The following is a 21,051-nucleotide window of genomic DNA, read 5'->3' as shown; positions in this document are numbered from 1 at the left end:
TGTACCTGGTGCATAGTAAGCATTCAGAAAATTGTAGCTCTTATTCTGTCTGTTACAGGACCTAATTGGAGTCTTGTTAAATATACTGTATTTCACTGAATCTAAAGATCTCATAAGACTGTACCATTATATCATGTACTAACAAAAAGAAATGATAACATGTTAATTGTAATCCATATATTAAAATATCAAAAAATGTTTATCTTGGAGTACGTAAATAGATAAGTTACATTTTAAAAAATTGGTAAAATACACGTAACATAAAATTTACCTCTTAATCATTTTTAAGTGTACCGTTCAGTAGCATTAAGTACATTCACATCATTTTGCAACCATCACCACTCTCTATCTCTAGAACTCTCTCATGGTCCAAAACTGAAACTCTGTACCCACTAAACAGTAACTCCCCCATTCCCTACTCCCACCAGTCCCTGGTAACCACGTCCCACTTTCTTTCTCTGTGAGTTTAACTACTGTAGATACCTCATAAAGGTTAGTTACATTTTAATAGAAATTAAATGTAAGAAATCACAAGATCCTGTGACCGCATCCTGTTTAGCAAGATACTTGAAGAAGCAGGTGTGGTAACGAGGAAGGGACTTTAGAGTTTTAGATGTTTGAGATGGTAGAAGAGAGGGAGGAACTCAGGTGAATTATTGCAGGGGTTTGTGTATATTTATGTTTCCATCTTTGAATGTTTAAATCTCTTGATTCTTTTGAATAGTATTTCAAGAAGCAGGTAAAAATAAGTTTGTTTTTTCCAACCACTTGGCCCCAATACTGTTTACTGAGCAACTCATCTTTCCCCTACTGATTTTTTTTTAAAAGTTCACAGTAGAATTGCAGGCATATTGTTAAAGAACAGTTCTCCCATGCAATCTCATGACACTGTAAATCCAGAGGTAATGGAAAAGCTGAAAAGTAAACACAAAAATTCATTGTTAGTCTTGGCTCTTTTTTCTATGTGAATAGGGCCTCCCAATTTTTCTCTCCATAGGAAGAACTAAAGAATACACAGTTCTATTTAACCCTTTTAATTTGATGGTAAATTTATTTTACTCTAATGGCACAGTTAACTCTCATTTAGTTGTACCAGTTAAGAGAAATATTGGCAGAGGGAAATGAAATCAGTGTGTAATATGCCCATTTGAGTTAGGGCCTTAGAAAACCCAGCAGGAACAAACCCAGTGATGGAAGAGACTAGGCAGCGCGCAGGGAGCTTTTCCAGCGGTGCTCACAGAATCTGTTCTTAGGGCACACTAGGAAGTTTTTCGAGTTGCACTTGTGTGCTTCAAGCACTTTTGGTTAGCAGCCCAGGTTAGGCTGACTTCTACTTTTAGTGCCAATCACAAAGGCAACATCAAATTCCAGAAATCTATTATTTGTTTTTAATTAGGTGTATTTTTGCAATTTTAACATTCTTCAGCTTTATAAACATTTGTAGAAAGGATAAGGGGCAAATACATACTCTAATGGTGTGCATTTCTTATTTTCTGCATGAGGGACAGGTTCATTTCCCCTCCTTTCCTTTTAATCTTCCTGTCTCTCTGCCACACCTGCTTCTGAACCCCATTCCCATCTCTCCTGCTGTGACAGTTCACTAGCGCTCCTCGACTCCTAAGGCGTTTTCAACTCTTATTTTCCACCAACTGTCAGTTGCAAAATAAGGTTGCTTTGTTTGGGAAGGAAAGGGTAGAATCCTTTCTGAATGTCTCCTTTTCCTTTGAAGCAGGAGCACTTCAGAGACAATTGAACTGCTTTTAGGTTTTTGTTACCACCCAGCTTTTTCTTCTGTTAGATCCTGCCGAGAACACAGCTCTGTTGATAACATTGATTTGTTGCTATGGAAATAGTGGTAATGTCACAGATTCAGCCCAGTGACTACTTCAGGTTCATGCAGGAGAAATGGGCAAGGCTTTAGGGGAGAGCTTCATTAAAACTGAAAGCCATCAATTATAAGCAGGTGAAAGGTAAATGGAGCCAACGTTTTAGGTAATGAAAACAAAAGCAAACCCCTAGCACATTTCCCTGCGTGCATTTGAGTGCCCCAGCGTGAGTTCCAACCCATGAGAGTCTTTGACAAAATTACAAATTTACATTTACTCGGAGTATTCTGTGTGTCTTCTACTTAAGTTTAAATCTTTTAACCCAAATTATTTGCACTGAAATGTTTGATTTTCAGGACACGGACAGCAGCCAGTAGTCCCTTCTCCAGTCTCAGCGGCCCTTGCATCAACCAGCAGGCCCCAGCAACAGAATGGGAGCCCAGGAGTGGGTAAGGCTGCCACGTGAGGACACACGCTGGTTTGTGGGGCAGGCTTCTGATGGTGTTTTGAAATTTAATCTGGGACTAAAGGGAGTTTTCAAAAAGCCATTTATGACAGTTGCTTCTTGCAAAGAAAAATTCCAATTCTTATTGTAAAGTGTGTAATTGAAAAACATGATTAAAAGTAGTCTTTTAAAGATACTTAATACGCTTTTTTGTTCCCTAAAAATTAGAATGATACACTGTTCTCTTAATAGTTCATCTGGTAGTTTCTCGCTTACACCCTCTTGACTGTGAATTTACATACCTTTTAAATCCTCGCCTTTCAACTCTCGGATCTGCTTATTAAATTGGGCTTGTCTCTCTCTTGAGTTTACCATTTTAGGCTCTTGTGGGTATTTATTTTAGCTTGAAGACAGTCATTTATGTTGGTCATGGGTCCTGCTTCTCAGTCTGACGGATGAGAAATAGTTTCTTCTTTTTAACTTTCTCTGCAGCAGGTCCTGAGAGGCTGTAATGGAATCCTTGTGTTTACTTTCCGGTCTTTGCTTTAGGAACCTCTTCATGGGGGATGTCACCACTGAAAATTATGACTCGTAGAATTTGGTTGGAATTTGTTTTTAGAGTTCCTTTTTTCTGTCATAGCTTCACATGCACCACCTCCTCCCCTCCCCTCAACTAGTAGTTTCTATTTTTCAATGCTGAGTTTCTAAGAAAAGCAAGGTTAAGACGTCACTAATGTTTCTTTGAAACTTGCAGGACATACGACTTTTCCCCCATTTGTCTTTGATGTTTTTATCTACCTTGCAATAGCGAGCTATCTTCTGTTCATCTCCCTGAGTGGATCTATTTATACACAACTCTCAAATTATGTGCTGTTGAAGGGAGGGTGGAATAGATTATCTAAAATGGTAAATATTCTAAAAACCACTTCCTTAGGCTGAAATACAAATAGAATGTTATTCTTCTCCTCCCCCCCAGATTAATTTTTCCAGTTGTCTGTCTTTGGCTTATATTGAGATTTATTTTTAAAAAATCAGTTAATGTTCCCTAAACACACAGCTGGGTACTGAAAGGAGGAGGACTACAAGTGTGTCAAGGGGAAGCTGCCAGCATGAAAACTGGATGTGTTTTTTATATAGTTATGTATTTTATGCTAGGTATGTATGTACACACATGGACATTCTGCAGAGCACGTGTGCTTCCTGGCATCATCTTGAGGTCATTGTTACTGTTGTATGTGTAGTCATTTCTGGCCTCCCCAGTTAGAAGAGACAATTTTAAGATCTGTGACAGTTTATGTATATATTTTACTAAGTTCTGCAAATACCTAGAATAGTGTGGTGCATGCTGTGGAAACTCAGTAAATAAATGGTGAATAATGGCAGATTTACATTTCTAGCCAGATGCCATTCTGAAGAAATGTTTTGATATAGAAGATAAGAAATCATTGGACTAAATTATCTTTTCTGAATCTGGAGGTTGAAGCTTTACAGAAGCAGCATGCATGTGGAGGAATTCATTTGCTTGTTACAGGCTTTACATAACTACATGGTCTTCCCAAATGCAAGGCAGCGGCTTAGGCTTAGGTGAAGGAGGCAAGAAGGGGTCACAGTAGCCAGCCCACCTACTTGTCTTGAACCGAGAACTGATTCTTACCCTTTGCTCCCAAGGAAACCCAGTCCGTAGACTTCATTCTAGACTTTCTAGTCCTGTAAGACCAGTTGCGATCTGGGAGTTTTCTGGGGGATATTTGTGGTAGGTACCTTTACCTTAGATGGTTCACCCTCTGTGTCCCTTAATTCCTAGCCTTTCCTTTTTGCTTTTTCTCTTCTGCAACCAGTGACTTGCTGTCAGGAAGGTTGACTTTCTTTCTCTGACCCATTATCTTGGCCATTGATACAGACGTTTGAGAGGGTTGACCTCCTAAATAACGGTGCCTTGTTTCCTTGCTGTTATTCTCTTGACTTCAGGGATCAGCAGGTACAATCTTGAATGTCTGTGTGCCCAGCCTTCATTTTAGATCGATCTCTAGCCTCCTGTTTCAGTCTCTGTTTGATCTCCAGCTTTCTAGATTATTTAAAAGGAAAAACTTTGCCTCTCATTTTTAGGATGTCACCAGTGACACCTCAGTGATTGAGAGCTATTACAAAACTTTCTGTAAAATTCAAGTAGAATAATGATTGTCCTTTGTGTTTGTTTTAAAGGTTCCACTGTACCTAAGGCTTATGGTGCCTCAAAGATATTTGGAAAAGCTGGAGGTACCAGCATAGTGAACAGCTCCGGGGGGACACAGTCCAAAGTGGTACCCATTGCCAGCCTCACCCCTTACCAGTCCAAGTGAGTTATCTCATGCAATAAGTTTAGAATGTACTTACAAAATATACAAGAGGTTATTATGGGCTCTTGAGTTACTTACATGTGAACTTCAGGGTTACCACACATAAAATAGGTCTCCTCCCTTTTTTTTTCAGAGGGCGAGATTACAAATTGTGGCAATCTTTTACTCTCTTCTAATAAAATAATGGCAAAAAGGGCAATCTGCCATAGCCTGTGGAGTTTCATTCATTTTAAAAGAACTTGAAATTTAAAAGATTTAATGCTTAAAGAATCAATAGTCTTATGAGTAAAAATAAATATTTGTTCTGATTCAGAAGGCATTTCATCTTCCCATCATATAAGTAGATATTTTTAGTCTAAAAATTATTACTATGATTTAGTTGGCTAAAAGAATCCGTATGGTTTATATCAACCATATTAATATAACATGCACAGATATTTCTTTTATATGACTTCTTTCCATTAAAAATTAATTTTAGCAGTTGAAAATTAGTGAGTACTCTTTTCAGAATTCTTTCAAATATGTTTTTATTTATTCTTCAATTCTTTATGATATAGGTAAGATCTGTTCCTCTGTGAAGTTATAAGTAAGGTAACTAAGGTGCCCAGCACCTGCGCTCAGGATGGGCACCAGGACTGGCTGTCAAAGCTTGTGCGTCCTTTTTTAGGGCCTCTGTCTGAGGTCATACTGCTTGAGTGTATTTTCCTTTGGTGGCTTAACCAACACCATCTTCCATACCTTTGTATTTACATTCAGTGCATGTTAGAAATGAGACAGAAGTTTGACATCAGTTATATCAGTTCCCATAATTGAAAATAGTGGCAAAATATAATTGCTGGTATAACTGCATTTTCTAGCTTAAAACCTTTCATTAAGGGAATATTGTTGCCTTGGTGATGCTTTTTGGAGAAGGGAGAGCGTTTATAAATTTACTTATTTGACAGGAGAATGAGTCAGTGTTAAATCACCTTGTGTGTTATACTGTTTGCTTATTGTATAAGCTGTCAGACCTGGATGTCATTGTGGGATTTTAATTAGCAGGATTAAAATACAGCTTACATTGAATAAATGGAATATGCATAAGATAAGAAGGGCTACAGGAAGATGATAGGGATCCGTTCAGATCTTTCCCAAGTAAGACTCGAACACTAATATAATCTGTTTGGTTTTTAGGTGGACTATCTGTGCTCGTGTTACCAATAAAAGTCAGATCCGTACGTGGAGCAATTCCCGGGGGGAAGGGAAACTTTTCTCCATAGAACTCGTTGATGAAAGTGTGAGTATTTGTCACATGGGGGAAGAGGAGTAGTCGACTAAGAAACAGGGCTCATCTCTGTGCAGGCCTACGAGGTGAAAAGCAATAGTAGGCCAAGAAGAAACATGGTTCTTCTTGTTTTTCCTCTATGATAGTCTGTTGATGCTGCCTGGGGACAAAGGGTTAAAGTTATAAATAAAATCCTTGATCGCAAATGAAAGCATTCATAGCAGCTGAAGTTAGTTTTATAACTGTAAGTGGCCTCATGAGCAGGAAAAACCAGAGACACTCTGTCTGACTTGCTGGCAGGTTTAGTTGAAACCCCCGGAGGTGATGTCTGCGTAGGAGCCAAGTGGGGCTTCCAGCAGCCACCTTGATAAGCGATTGGTTCTGTGGGAGATGGATTCTGGCCGTGTAGACTCTATAAGCTTTACTTAAACAAAACCAAACCATGATTAAAAGACAGAAAATCCAAGTTGTGGAATCTCAACAAAGTCTTGTCTGTCCATTAGTTTTGTTTATAATTCCTAATACATACTTCAAGCATTCTTTTCAAAGTGCTGCATATTTCCTATTTGTTCAAATCCCTAAGAGGGCAGGAAAAAAAAAAAAAGAGGGTTTGTTTTTTTTCTTTTGTTTTTGAAAGATGAAGTAGCATCTCAGACGTATTGACTGTGATGGCAGAACTGATGGCAGAACTTGATTTTTTTTTTTTTTTTTACCAAATTACTGGTCTGATCTGTCAGTTGGCTGAAAATCCAGTCATTTATTTAAGTTTCTTCTCCATCTGTAGCATTTTGACTGATGGGAAAGTAAAAGCGAAAATCAAATCACAGACAAACTTGAAAAAAACGACTTGTTTTAACATCTTTGGCCACGACTCCTGAATGTGGAGTGACTCCTTGCTAGGTGCAGACATGAGGGGAGTGCTGAGTCACTGTGTGTGGCTCAGCGCCCTTCCCCCAGGGCTTCAGTCATGTTGTTCATTGTTCAAAATTGTTTTATTTTTGTTGTTAGAATGTTAAACTCACCACTGAGTTTGTTGAGTTGATTTTTTTTTTTTTTTTTTTTTTTTTGCAGGGATCAGGGGTGGTTTAAGGTTTCTTTTAGGGGGGTGGTAATTAGGTTTATTTATTTTAATAGAGATACTAGGGATTGAACCCAGGACCTCGTGCATGCGAAACACATGCTCTGCCACTGAGCTATAACCCTTCCCCCCACCTTTAAAATTTTTTTTGTTCAGGTTTCTAACTTGAGGTTAATAAAGCACAGTAACAGGAACAGCTGGTTACACTCAGGTGGTTTCATTGGGATCAATAACTTGAATATGTGTAAAATGTGTGTTTCTGGAGTCTCTGTACTCCTGCTTTCAAGATGTCATTTTGACACTAAAGTGTCCTGTTTTTCACTGGTAAAGCTTGATGAACTCCACGGTTCTAACTCGCTCTCGCGTGCTTCCACAGGGCGAAATCAGAGCGACAGCTTTCAATGAGCAAGCGGACAAGTTCTTCCCCCTGATTGACGTTAACAAGGTATGGCAGCATCAAGTCTAGACCTGAGAGAGTTGAGTGTGGGGTGAGGATGAGGGACTGTCTGTTGAGAGCAGTGTGATGGCAAAGGGTTTTTGTATCCAGTTGGATGGACTGTCCCACGTCCCATGACTTGGCCTCTTTCGCAGGTCTATTACTTCTCTAAAGGCACCCTGAAGATTGCCAACAAACAGTTCACATCTGTCAAAAACGACTATGAGATGACCTTCAATAATGAGACTTCTGTCATGCCCTGTGAAGACGGTCATCACTTACCTACAGTTCAGTTTGATTTCACAGGGATCAGTGACCTAGAAAGCAAGTCTAAAGACTCACTTGTAGGTAAGTCTGTGTGTGAGAACAAAGCGGTGATTATTAGTTTTGTTTGCAGCGTTCAGGGGAGATGTGAGACTTGAGTGCTTGCTGTTCAATCTCTGGTCATGCTGTAATGGGATCCTTGACCGTCTCTTACTCAAACATTGTGCCTGTGTTTTAGACATAATTGGGATCTGCAAGAGCTTCGATGATGTCACTAAAATCACAGTGAAGTCTAACAACAGAGAAGTTTCTAAGAGAAATATCTATTTGATGGACATGTCTGGGAAAGTGGTGAACGCTACTCTGTGGGGAGAAGATGTAAGTACTGCGTTGAGCGGCGGGGACATAAAGAGCTTCTTAGGTGGTAGTCTCGTCCTGGGAGCTGCTTTGGGGCTTTGACCATGAAGGCCGTGTAGACCCCTCCTAGTGAAGAGTTGGGCTCTCTAGGGAGTATTTGAAAACCCTTATTTGATTTACTTCTGTGGGATTTGCTATGATCTCAGTTTTACCTGGTGAAATGCTCTTTCCTCTAGCTCTAGATTAGTTTTGATGTATCTCTGAGCAGATTCTTGTGTGTGAAGTCATCTTGTATAGATTCCATGTACTATGTATTGTATTCACTCTAGTGTTGGCTGTTTTCCTTGCTTTCTATAAAAATGTCCTGTGTGTTCTTCCCAGCAGTAACACTTGTTTATATGCGTTTGGTGTTTCTCTTGTTATGCAGGCTGATAGATTTGATGGTTCTCGACAACCCGTGATGGCTATCAAAGGAGCCAGAGTTTCTGATTTTGGTGGACGGAGCCTCTCTGTACTGTCATCAAGTACGGTCATTATGAATCCTGACATCCCAGAGGCCTATAAGCTTCGTGGATGGTAGGTGTTTGGTTTTGGGAAGGGGGGTGTTTGCGTGTTTAAATGGGGCTAAACACAGGGGTTATCTGCACCTGGGCTTGGAGAAGAGCTGGTTCTTTTGGTTCTTACCGTCAGTATGTGAGCTGTCTGCCAGGGAGAGGGCTCCATTACTGAATGGAGCAGCTCCTATATTTCTTGGAGGCATTTTGCCTTCTGAGAGGATGACTTTGAAGCCCTTAAACTGACAAACGTGTAATCCCATGACAGACCCGGAGAGTCACAGGGAGGAATTAGAATGGGAGTGCTGCCCACTGACCTTGACCCTGCGGAAGCAGGCATGGCCAGGCTGGAGCAGCTGTGAGCAGAAGGCGTCTCTTTCCACGGTCCACAGCTCCGAGCTCCTGTTGGAGCGAGGAGAAAGTGCTTTCCTGTTCGGTCCAGTCTCTGGTGCTGATCACAATTAAGTGTGTATTCACTGGACTCTGCTAAAGTGCGGTGGGCACAGTGGGCTTTTGTTGGCATTGTGTTGTTATTCGCAAAGCACTTGGGGCACAAGAAGAGCCTCCTAAAATCTCACTGTGTCTAGCTTTTTAGGGTGTTAAAACTCTGCCATAGAAGAGGCCTTCAAACTGAAACATGGTATGCAAGCATTGATGTAGGCGGGGAAAGCACTTGAACTAGCTTGAGCTGACATAATTTGTGCAGCTGTAGTCACAGGGGGAGGTGTGTTGGTTTCCAACCATGTCTTAGGGTTTGAGTGACTAAAGAATTAGCTCATATTACATACTCCCCACTTTTGTTTGAGTCTGTTGTGAACCAGTAGCACTTAGTATTTGAATAGTTTCATGAAGCATCTGCTGGAGTGTTCATGTTGCTTAAGCCACCTCTGCGAGTGTGGTCCACATGGACCGTATTTAACTATTCTGGTAGCTGGCATCACATTATGAGGCAGGGCCCGTTAATAATCTGACCAGAGTAAGCACAGCTTTGGTGTGTCCTCACTGCTTGATTTTCTTTCAGGCTCTGGAGCTCGACCTCAGGTTAATTGTGTGCCCACATTAAGGTCTTTGTGTTTTACTTGTTGATAACTGTGGTCCCAGTCACCATAGAAAGACGTGGCTGTCCCCAGAATAGAGTAACTTGGCATTCATCAAAGAGAGGCTCAGCATCCACCCCCACCTGGCCAAGGACTGGGGATGTTTAGATCTGTTATAACAATGTGGAGTTTTTATTGTGAGAAGGGCTGCCTCTCTCCTTGCTCTGCTGACTCCTGATGAGCTGTCTGTGGTGGCAAATGTCTCCTTGGAGTTTTTGAAACCGTAAACTTGCGTAGCTAGTCATGGTGAAACAGATTTATGGACCTTGCTGTGCCTCTGTGACGGATTTAGCCGCTTCCCTGACAGAACAAGAAGGCAGCTTAGGGCAGCATCCATTCTGTTCCGTGGTTTCTTTAAGGAAGCTGTTGTGTTCATGGTTGGCTTTTTGCTGTCCTTTTGGATGATGTTGTCATGTTTTTTAATCTGACTGACTCTTCCCTGCCCTAGGTATGTATCTGAGACACTTCCTCTCCAGCCCCCTCTCCTTCATATCAGCTGATAATATGCCCAAGAAATATAATCAATTTTAATAAAAATTCATCATAAATTAATTTTAACTTTAATATTGGCATAAGTAAAATCTCACTAAGAAGATAAATCTACAAGGAAACGGATTAATACCTTCTAATAAGTTCCTGTGGGTTATATAATCTTTTGAAATCTATGTCAGGCTTAAAAAATCTTTCACTGTGCAGATGTTATTTCCTACCCTGTTAAAATATGTCAGCTGTCCCTTTCTTGTATTTGTTTTTCTGAGGAGGAGGAGGTAATTAGGTGTCTTCATTGATTTCTGCCTGGTGGAGGTACCAGGGATTGAACCCAGGACCTCTTGGGTGCTGAGCATGCACTCTGTAGCATGAGCTATACCCTTCCCCCAACTATCCCTTTCTATCCTGATACATTTCAGTGATGATGAAAATGCAGCTGCTGACCAAGAGTGAGCATCAGTCACCCAAAGAACTGTACCAGAGCTCTCTGCCATGGCTTTTTTGTTGTTGACTTTCCAGGTTACTGTTTTTAGGTCTTGGGCCCTCCGGCCAATGTTGATAAGCAAGGCTAATTTAAGGAAAGATTCTGTGGTTGTTTGGCACTGTCTTTCTTGACCACTGGGGGGCATCAAAGCAGTTGAGATAAAAAGAGGTCATTTCATTTCTTCAGTAGACTTAAGATGCAGTGAGAAAGATGCTGACTTCAGCCCACTTGGCCATGACCTATGAAAGTTGAATGAGGAGTGGGTATCCTGTATCTGACATCCAGAAACAAGTATCATACTCAATAAGCATACAAAATGCCTGTTACTCTTCTTTTATTTTTCAGGTTTGACTCAGAGGGACAAGCCCTAGATGGCGTTTCCATCTCTGATCTAAAGAGTGGAGGAATGGGAGGAAGCAACACCAACTGGAGAACTTTATATGAGGTTAAATCCGAGAACCTGGGCCAAGGCGACAAGGTATCTGCGGCCTGATGGTTGAGGGATCGTGCCCAGAGGGAAGGGCCATGCCGTCCAGTGGGAGTGTGTTACATCCCTCAGGTGTGTTGAGGCAGGAAGATGTTAAGAACTCTGGCTTAGAGAGTTGTGCAGTTCTTAGAGCAATCTTAACAAAGTGGTGTAACTGAGTTGCGTGTTACGGTATGAACTGCCCTCGGGTCCATGTTTCTCTTCTGTGACTGTTCCTGCAAATTGAAATACCTGCATACCAAGAAGGTGGCTTTTGAGATTATAGCTCACGCTGAGCGTTGTTAGTCAGGCTCAGGGTCAGATGTCGGGCAGTTCCCATGTGCTTTCACTGGCTGTAGATTGTTAACCTGGCTGGTTGAGTCATGCTGGTTGGTGTTCTCTGACAAGAATTGGCTCTGGTATTTGATTTTAGTTGCAACTTCCCTTTCAATGTTTGTATTTAATGATCCTTTTCCCATCTTGATCTAAGCCTATATTCTGTCAGCAGTTCAGTATTTAAATCATTTATTTCTCCTTTCTGCTTCCCAAACCAGTAATTCCTGCTTTATTATTTTCATATAATGCAATATAGTTTTTATTCCTTACTGTCTCATTTCACTGTACTCACTTATCCATCACTGTCACCGACTGCAACTTACAGTACTGTCATACAGCACTCTGCGAATTAAACATCAGGCTGATGCGTGTTGCTCTTTGAGTTCTCTTGTCAGCCAGTTTCTCTCATAGATCTAAAAGTAGACCGTGTGTAATAAGGAGTCAGGCCTAGAGAGTACTTCTTTGCACCCAAACTTTCGAGTCCCACTTTGAATCTGGTCTTTACCCGGACATACTGAAAAACCCATCAGGCGTTCTCCTAGGAGGCCCCATTCTCTGCAGCCTTTCAGATCCAGGATTTGCAGAAGCTCTTTAAACATCCACATTATTGTTTTGCCTCTTTTGGTCTGAGACACTGGGAAGCCCCAAAGGTTGCAGACTTGGCCCTGAGTTCAGAGCACACCCAGAGGGAACTGCTCACCCTCCAAAAACTCTTCATCCCATTTCCTTTCCATGAGAGTTAGAAAGAAAAACAAATAACAACAACATAAAGCCCAGGCACATGACTTGGTCCTCGCAACATTTACTTACCAGTGATGTCTCCACTTTGAAGGCACTAGCTCAGTTTTTTTTGCATTCTACTGAATTTGGTGACTTAGACCAGGGATTCACAAACAGGCCCACGGGCCATATCCACCCTGCCGCCTGTTGTAAATAAAAGTGTATTGAAACCCAGCCACGTGCTCGCATCTCCATGCTGTCTGTGGACCACCTTGCCCCAAAGCAGCAGGGTGAGTAGCTGCAACAGAGACTGACCAAATGGCTCATGAAGCCTGAAATAGTTATCGTCTGGCTTCTTACTGAAGAAGGTTTGCTGACCCCTGGCCAAACAGAGATTAAGGTGAATTTAGACCCTAGAAATCAACTGCTGTTGTTTTGAAGGTGGGAGGTGTGGTGGTTCATAGCTGTGCTAGATTTTGCCTCATTGCTGTGTATTTCCTGGTTCTGTTACCTGTGGGGGGGTCAGAGGAACAGGAGGATGAGTCTTTGTCTTTTGAGGTCTTTATCTTTCATATAGTCTATTTCAGTTTTAACTAGTTAATTCAGTCTAATTTAGAATTAACTCTTATACTTAAAGTATAATAATATGCTTTAGAACTTGGTTTATTACCTCCATGAGTTTTGTAGTCAGCATAAGTGATTTCTTAAACTGTAAGATAAATTATTCCCTGTAATGACATTGTGATTGTGAGAACTAGAATATGTAAACACCTACCCTTCTGTGTGAGGGCAAGTCCGTTCCTGCATGTAGGCCTGTGCTGTGTCTTATGTCACTCTTTCCTCCTGAAGCCCGACTATTTTAGCTCTGTGGCCACAGTGGTGTATCTTCGCAAGGAGAACTGTATGTACCAGGCCTGCCCCACTCAGGACTGCAATAAGAAAGTGATTGATCAGCAGAATGGCTTGTACCGCTGCGAGAAGTGTGACCGTGAATTCCCCAATTTCAAGTACCGCATGATCCTGTCGGTAAGTAGACTGGGTAGGTGAGGACCACTGTGGTGCTTCCTGAGCCCCAACCAAGTGCCAGGCACTGTAGAGACGACAGCCAAAACAGGGTTGCTTGTGGTGGGTGGTGGTGCCCGTGAGTAAGTGCTAAGTGCGAAAGGGCTTGTTATTGTTCTGTAAATACGGAGGTGGGGGGCCTTTCATTCCACTGGATAGCAGTCTGCTTTCTCCTGCCTAAAGCTTTTGTTCGTACTGGAAAGTTGCATTTAGACACCTGGCTGATTGCAGTCTGCTGTGCATGTTCAGGTCTTCCTCAATTTACAATGGGGTTACGTCCTGATAAACCCATCCTGAGTTGAAACATTGTAAGTCAAAAATGCATTTAATACACCCGCCCCACTGAACAGCATGGCTGAGCCTAGCCTATCTTAAATGTGCTCAGAACACTCACATTAGCCTACAGTTGGGCAAAAGCATCTAACACAAAGCCTATTTTATGGTAAAGTGTTGACTGTCTCATGTGAGGTGCTGAATACCATACTGAAGGCGACAAGCAGGATGGTTCTAAGTATTGGTTGTTTACCCTCCTAATTGCAAGGCTGAGCGGGAGCTGCAGGTCACTGCTTCTGCCCCGGCATCATGAGGGCATACCAGACGGCACACCGCTAGCCCAGGAAAAGATCAAAATTCAAAATTAGAAGTACGATTTCTACTAAATCCAATCGCTTTCACACCATCGTAGAGTTGAGAAGTCGTGAGTCGGGGACCATCTGTAGTACAGTTACAGCATCAGTGGGCACCTGCCAGCTAAGTGTTACGAAGATAAATTAATGCGAAGTGGCATCTCTGGAGAGCAGTAATTACATTTCTGCAGCCCGTGCCTTTATTTAGTCACTTTTCTTGTGGCTAATCTGCTCCTCTGGCCTCAGTAGAGCTGGCTTTGGAGGAATGTGACTGCCTGCCGATGTGGGATGGTGGCTTTTTTGCATGATAGGAATTGTTTCTTTCTTTTTAAAAAACGGTTAAACTCAAAGGTGTACTTTTTTTTTTTTTTTCAAAATTATGATACTAAATGATAAAGATACAAGAAAATGGACATTCTCACATTTTTCTAGAAGGCGATTTGGCAGTACAGTGTCAGAAGCCTTACAAATGTTTTATGTTTTCTGACACAGAAACACTTGGAGGGAGTTTCTTCGAAAGAAGTGATCAGAAATGTTACAGCTGTAAGAAGTTGTCCGTTGCCTTGTTTATTTAAAACTTGGATACAGTTTAAATGTCTTAAATGTCCTTAGTAGTCTACTGGTTGATTCCTTTATTGAATATCTTTAGAGCGGAGTAGTACGTACCATGAAGGCATTAGAATTTGTCCTTTATTTGATAGTTTCCACAGTTAAAATATTTGAAGACCATTGCTAACAAACTCTATTAAATGACATAAATAAATGTTCCAGCTTCATTCATTGAAAGTAGCAAATTTTAGATGGTATGTTTTACATAGTTTTGAGGCATTGTGCACAGAGAACAGACGGAAGATGAATATCCGACTGTTGGTAGTAGTTATTTCTGGCTGATTTTTATTTCTGTATATTTTCCGCATTTTCCTTTTTTTTTTTTCCCTATAGTTAATACTCTCATAATAGGAAATTTTTATAAAAAATCTTTTTAGATAAGAGAGTAAGGGATTACATCCACCCTTTCTGTGTTCTAATTTCCCTAAAAAAAGGAAAGTTCTACTTAAATTTTAAGCGGCTGCTGCTGCTTTTTTTTTTTTTTGTGAACTGTTAACCTCATTGAACTAATTTGAAGAAATGTGTTTTAGATGATTTATCAGCACTTGGTAAAACTTTAAATAGTGGAATCCTCAGTGCACTGGTTTCATGTGACGCTTACATGTGTGTGTCCATCATTGCTCTTCTTGCCCCGTGGAGTGGGTGCTTTTTGTCCTGTGATGACAGCACAGGGCAAACTATAGATGTGAGCCCCGTATGTGATACATTCCCTATAAATGGGAGTGCTTTAAACTTTCTTCTTATCTTACTTTTCATCATGACTTTCGATATTAAAGCTCCATATATATGCAAAGTGAATATGTAAAATCATAGTGATACCTTTAAAAAAAACAAACAAACTTTGCTCTCTATTTCTACTGAGCCTTTTATTTTAGGAACTGAATTCTTTGTGATCCACTTCTTCCTTGACTCTCCCCTGTATAATTTTACATCATGGTCCAGTTGGAGAGACTTGAATGCTCATTGCTGTTGCTATGTTAAGTTCGCTGGCTGGATGAAGGCCCTTAGTTCAGGCTTTCAAATTGTGCAGGACACTCAGCAGTGATTGAGGAGCTGTCTTATGGAGCACCTCCTGATGCCTGAAGGATGTACAGTTTAAAGTGCAGAGGGCACTGGAGGCTTGTTCAAAACCTTTAGTTCAAAGGCCATTGCAGCTGGCAGGGCACTGAGTCCAGTGTCCCCAGATTCTGCATCTGAAGGAGAGTTTAGTTGGGCTCTGTCTCTACTGAGATTACACATGCACAGCACATTGTGTTCCTGCTGTGATCCAGGCTTACGTTTTAAATTTTTTTCTTGGATATTTTTCACATTTTTTGGAAAGAATAGAGCATATTTAGTAGAAATGGCTTTTTTCCCTAGAAATTATTTTAATGAGTAGAAAAAGTTAATCTCCTAGTCTCTGTAGTGTGTCTTCCTTTTACTATTTATTTGCAGAAATAATGTAGAGTTGTGCTTTTTAGGTAAATATTGCCGATTTTCAGGAGAATCAGTGGGTCACATGTTTCCAGGAGTCTGCGGAGGCCATCCTTGGACAAAGCACTGCTTATCTTGGAGAGTTAAAAGAGAAGGTTGGCCAAGTTTTTTAATTACTGTAGCAGTTCCCGTGCTGTGATATGTACCCATTCTTTGCTCTTTACTGTTTTTTGGTTTGTGGCTTTTGGGTGTTATATATAGTTTCTGACTGATGATGGAGAGCTCATCTGATTCTGTCTAATTGTGTCCATCTTGGATGTGCTGACAATGTGGTTATGAAGCAATGTATATAAAAAGCTTTAAAAGCAATTTACAAGTATAAACCACTTTTTTCCCCTGTTACTGTTAGCACGCCAAGAGTTGTTGTGCCTGCAGTCACTTGAGATCTGGGAGGTATCTTCTGAAATAATCTGAAGTGCCGATGTGCCTTTTTAACGTAACAAACACCCTCCTGAAAAGTTGAGTCAAGTCCTGGTTTAAATTCACACGTAAAATACCTGCTACTTCAGGTTGTCAGATGCAATTCTTACTAAGTCGTAACTTTTTTCATAACTTTATCCATTTCCTTTTTTAGTATGTTCACATAGTAGTTTTATTTAATTCAGGGACTAGATTAGTAATTATTCTAAACTGAAGAAAGATACTTGCTCAGACAAAATGTGTAAAGACCAATAAAAGCTATATTTTCTGGGCCACACAAATTAGCATCTATCTATAGATCCCCCCGCCCCATTTCCTCAAAAATTGGTTAGAATGCTTGTGAAAGCCCCTAAGAAAAAAGGATTTGTCATTTGTTCTTGGTGTGGTTTTTTTTTTTTCTTTCCTGTCTTCTGTTCTTTCTTCTCTGCCCCTGCGTCTTCTTGAAATTGTCCGTGAGCTCTCTGAGAGTAATCCCAACAAGCCCTTTTACAGAAATAACTGGAATTGACTTTAAAGTATGATGGTATCTTTTATCTGTTTCGCCTGGTCCTCTATTTTCATATCAGATTTTAAGGCTTGAGGCAGCCTTTCAGGATCTTTTTATGAGCTTATTACATTTGACTGGTTTTACTGCCGGTGAATGAGGACACACAGAAACCCTCCCCTCAGGAACCATGATACTCTCGCAGTACGCGCTCCGGGCTCTCACTGATCTTGAAAGAATGATGGCAGCTGGTATGATTTGCTGAAGGTTTAACACATTGTTTTATTTACATACCTGAAAGCCTGAGGACTTTGTGTGTGTGTGTGTGTGTGAAGTAACCCTTGCACAGAAGAGTTCTATATAACAAAGCCATTTTCATGTTCCAAGGGGCTTGCAAAGATAATGCTTGGCTGATATGAACTATTAATTTTATATAAAGTTCTTTGAGTTTAAGTTCAGCGGCTTTAAATACCTTCACATTGTTGTGCAACCATTCCCGTCAACCCCCTCTAGGACTTCTTCACCCTCCCAAGCTGAACTCTGTGCCCATGAAACACTTAACTCCCCCGTCGCCCCTGGAAAACCATCATTCTACTTTCTGTCTCTGAATTTGACTACTCCAAGTAGAGTATTTTAATTTTTAATAAAATTCCATCTAAACAGTTTTATGTGATGAAATGTCACCTATACATTTGTCATTCCCAAGCAATTTCAAACCACCGGCGGGGATCGTTTTCTCAGAGGGTTTTCTCAAAGTCTTTCAAAACCCATACAGATAGTTTTCAGATGGCCTGGTGGTTTCCATCCCTACAGTTTTGCATTTGTTTTTGCAGAACGAGCAAGCGTTTGAGGAAGTTTTCCAGAATGCCAACTTTCGGTCTTTTACATTCAGGATCAGGGTCAAGCTGGAGACCTACAATGTAAGTGACGGCGCCTGTGGTGCGGAAGGGTCGGCGGTGGGAAGCTGCTGTCAGTCTCCGCGGCAGCGTCACAGTATTAGCTGTCAGTTCACTGCTTACTGTGGGCCAGACCCAGTGCTAAGCGCCCTGAGTTTATCACTCAGTGAATCTTCCTGACAATGAGGCCCCATTATCATCCCCGTTTTCAGGTGAGGAAACAGACTTGGAGAGAGGTCAGAGGTCTTTTCCACTGTCAGGCATCTAGGGGAAGGATGTTGTGTGGCCTTCCAGTTAAAACCTGGGGTTTTTGATTTGTGTCCTGAAAAAACAGACATTGCCCACAAGTTTTGGGCTCTAAAGTTACTATGTGGAACAGAGACCACATGTAGTTAAAATTACCCTGGAAATGCCTTAAATTGCTTATAGCATCACGTGGTTGTAGAGTCATGAAAAAATGGCCTTTATTGAGCACTTACTCTCTGCCAGATACTGTTCTACACCCTTTACGTTCATTATCTTGCTTGATCCTGGCAGTAACCCCACTTGTAGGAACTGTTGTTACCCCCGTTTTACCAGTGGAAACACGTAGGTGTACAGAGAGGAAGCAGCTTGCCTAAATTCATATGCTCACAGGTGGCAAAGCTAGTAATTCGACTCAGGCAGTCCAACCCCAGGGCTTTGCTCTCAACCACGCTTAGAAATACGATGGTGTTAGTAATCACGCTGTAGTGTGCGGGCCCCTGAGCTGGGCCTCACCCACTTCTGCCTCTGAAGGCACCGTCCAGCCTGGCCAGTGAGCCCGGAGGGAAGACGACTCTGCCTGTTGCTGGATTTACTCGTTCTGTTTTATTGTCAGACCTTAACCTTAATACCTGCTAATAGATGTGCTCGGCTTTTTGAGCATTAAATGAGACAGGGCCTCAAATGTCTGTGGTGCAATGTTGGGATGGACGGAAGGGTCATTCGGTCCCCACCTGGTGTGATCAGGGAAGCTGAAGGGAGGTGAGGCGGCTTCTTGCAGGGCTGAGATGGGGCCCACGGCGGGTCTCCCTCCTCTGCTGTGGGTGCATCTCCCCTCCCCACACCCCGCTTTCAGAACCAGCTGTGTGGCTTTAGGAAGTCACTTCTCTCAGCTCCTGTTTCTCCCTCTAAAAGAGAATACATTGAACTTGATAAGCACACTAAGGCCCATTGAGTTTGGAGTCCAGATTTCTGAGTGTTTGGGAGCACGAGGCAAGGATGGAAGAGGCCTGTGTTGAAGGGAGGCCTCTGTCCACTCGCCCAGCCCCAGAAGCCGCCCTGGGCTCTCGCCCTCATTGGAATGACTGAACTCTGAACCCAGCGTGTCTTTGTTATTTCTCCTGCGGGGATCACTGAAACCGCTGCCCCTGCCACGGGCTTTCCTCCGCTCACAAACTGCTTTTCTCTTCTCAAAGGATGAGTCCCGAATTAAGGCCACCGTGATGGACGTGAAGCCCGTGGACTACAGAGAATACGGCAGAAGGCTGATTGCGAACATCAGGAGAAACGCGGCTATGTGAGGCGAGCCGGCCGATGGGGCGGAAGCTTGAAGATAAAGAGCTGAAGTGAATCCATTTCTGCCCCTGCCCTGTGGGGCAACTTCACGTTAGCCACAAGGCGCCCAGAGCCTTGTTTGTGGTGTACCGAGCCGTTGCCTCTCCGGTGCGCATCTTGGAACCCCCAGCAGCAAAGGGAGACAAGCTCGGGTGGCTGTGGTGCAAACTGTCAGACCTTGGGGTCAGCTGGCGGGTAGAGTAGTACCAGGCTTTCCCTCTGTCCAGGCTTTTGTCCGTTTTATTAAGATTTCATTATCTTCAACCAGGAATTATGTCACGAGTAATTGACCCTAAATCTGCAGAGAGTGGAATAAATAATGTAAGTAGGGTTTCCGCTTCTCCAGTGGTGACACCTTCACAACTTGGGTCCCTTCTCGGTTGTGCGGAAGAACCTGGCGTTTTAGTGAGCGGGTCTTCCTGGAATTCAAAGCTCCCTTTGTAGAGGTGCCTCGTAGTTGTTAATGCTTGGAATGGCAATAGGGTAGAATTATTAATCAAAGTCATATCTTTTATATCTGAAGAATATCCTTCCTTTAGGGTTTAATAGACTGAGTCAGATGGGTCTGATATTAATCAAAATTGTCTCTTCTGAGGAAGGCTGATAAGCATTGACTTCCCATCCCCTAGGGACATCCAGGCAACTACAAAGCATTGCTTTAGTTTTCCCTTCAATTAATGTTGCAGTTTGGTTAGTGAATGCACGTCTTTTCTACCTGTACATATTTCTTGTATTTGTATGTTTCTTTTCTTGATTAAAGCTATGTTAAATAGAAGAGATTTTGAAGGGAGAAACCCTTTGTTTCCCTTGCTTTGTTTAATAAACAGTCTATCCTCTGCTTGTGAATCCCTACTTTGTTTGAATGCAAAGGGTTCTTGTAACTGGAAAGCAATTAATTACCCTTCATAATAAATGTTCACTTGGGGGAGATGTTAACTCATTACAAACTCGAAGATTAGTCCAAAGCAAGGAGATCATTCTTCCTAATGTTTGCAACCCTGAAATTCATCTTTAAAAGAATGAAAACACCAAAAAAGAAAAAGCCATTGTGCCCCAGAATGCTGATGATCTGGCACTTTGGGATTTTATTGATGTTTACACAGCAGTCTTAACACCATCCAGGCTTTGAAATGTGAACAGACAGTGAGCTGGTAAGAAAACAGTAATTATGCTACTGGGCTTTTCAGTCAGCAAGAGCATGCTTGATCTGTGTGTTCCTAATCATATTAATTATCTGTCTGGTTGCTGCAGCCCACCGCTTGGCATTTGCCACACATCTCTCTCCAAGCATCCAGGCAGTGTTGCAGTCAGCCTGCAGCGCTAGGACCTGGTTTTTAACCGGGCAGGTGCGGCACGTGGAGGCCCTTTGCAGAGCTGGAGGGTGATGATATCCTGTCTGTGTCATCCTTAGCTGTCCTCTTGGGGGAGGAACCAGCTGGCTCTAGGCAGGATGACCCCCACTCTTCAGAACATAGAGCATCTTTTTCTCAGTCCCGAGAACTGTCTGGACATACTCTAGTCTCAGGAGATGGTCACTGGGTCGCACTCAACTCTCTGGCTGAGGCCTTGACGATTTTCACGGAAGCTCTTTTCTGCCTGACCTTGCTCGTAAAGCACTGACTAGAAAATTATAGTCTTCATCACTGTTCTGGATTGACAAATTGTGGGTTGGAAGTGGTAATCTAGCTTTCAGCCTGGTCACCAGTCCTTTATATCCACTACTTCGAGCATTCCTCCTCTCCCCATCTCGG

General features: G+C 42.0%; 1 protein-coding gene and 1 non-coding gene across 3 annotated transcripts in view; one reads left to right on the top strand and one right to left on the bottom strand.

Moving 5' to 3' along the window:
- Positions 1-20,138, top strand: part of RPA1 (replication protein A1) — a 46,302-nt gene extending 26,164 nt beyond the window's left edge. Inside the window, exons 6-17 of one of the 2 annotated variants that reach the window (XM_010978896.3) lie at positions 2,183-2,275; positions 4,474-4,606; positions 5,781-5,883; positions 7,326-7,394; positions 7,541-7,733; positions 7,888-8,027; positions 8,434-8,582; positions 10,976-11,108; positions 13,002-13,178; positions 15,910-16,017; positions 17,660-17,746; positions 19,162-20,138. In XM_010978896.3, coding sequence (XP_010977198.1) covers positions 2,183-2,275; positions 4,474-4,606; positions 5,781-5,883; positions 7,326-7,394; positions 7,541-7,733; positions 7,888-8,027; positions 8,434-8,582; positions 10,976-11,108; positions 13,002-13,178; positions 15,910-16,017; positions 17,660-17,746; positions 19,162-19,266 — 1,490 coding nt within the window. In that variant the 3' untranslated portion in view covers positions 19,267-20,138. The remainder of the gene's footprint in view (positions 1-2,182; positions 2,276-4,473; positions 4,607-5,780; positions 5,884-7,325; positions 7,395-7,540; positions 7,734-7,887; positions 8,028-8,433; positions 8,583-10,975; positions 11,109-13,001; positions 13,179-15,909; positions 16,018-17,659; positions 17,747-19,161) is intronic. The other variant, XM_010978897.3, reaches the window with a different exon arrangement.
- TRNAA-CGC (transfer RNA alanine (anticodon CGC)) lies at positions 7,003-7,074 on the bottom strand. The gene has a single exon. It is a non-coding gene; the product is annotated as a tRNA-Ala (tRNA).
- Positions 20,139-21,051: the final 913 nt, after the last annotated feature.

Source organism: Camelus dromedarius, chromosome 16, assembly GCF_036321535.1.
Source record: "Camelus dromedarius isolate mCamDro1 chromosome 16, mCamDro1.pat, whole genome shotgun sequence".
In the NCBI taxonomy this organism is placed as follows: domain Eukaryota; kingdom Metazoa; phylum Chordata; class Mammalia; order Artiodactyla; family Camelidae; genus Camelus; species Camelus dromedarius.
This window is presented reverse-complemented; position numbering and strand designations above follow the sequence as displayed.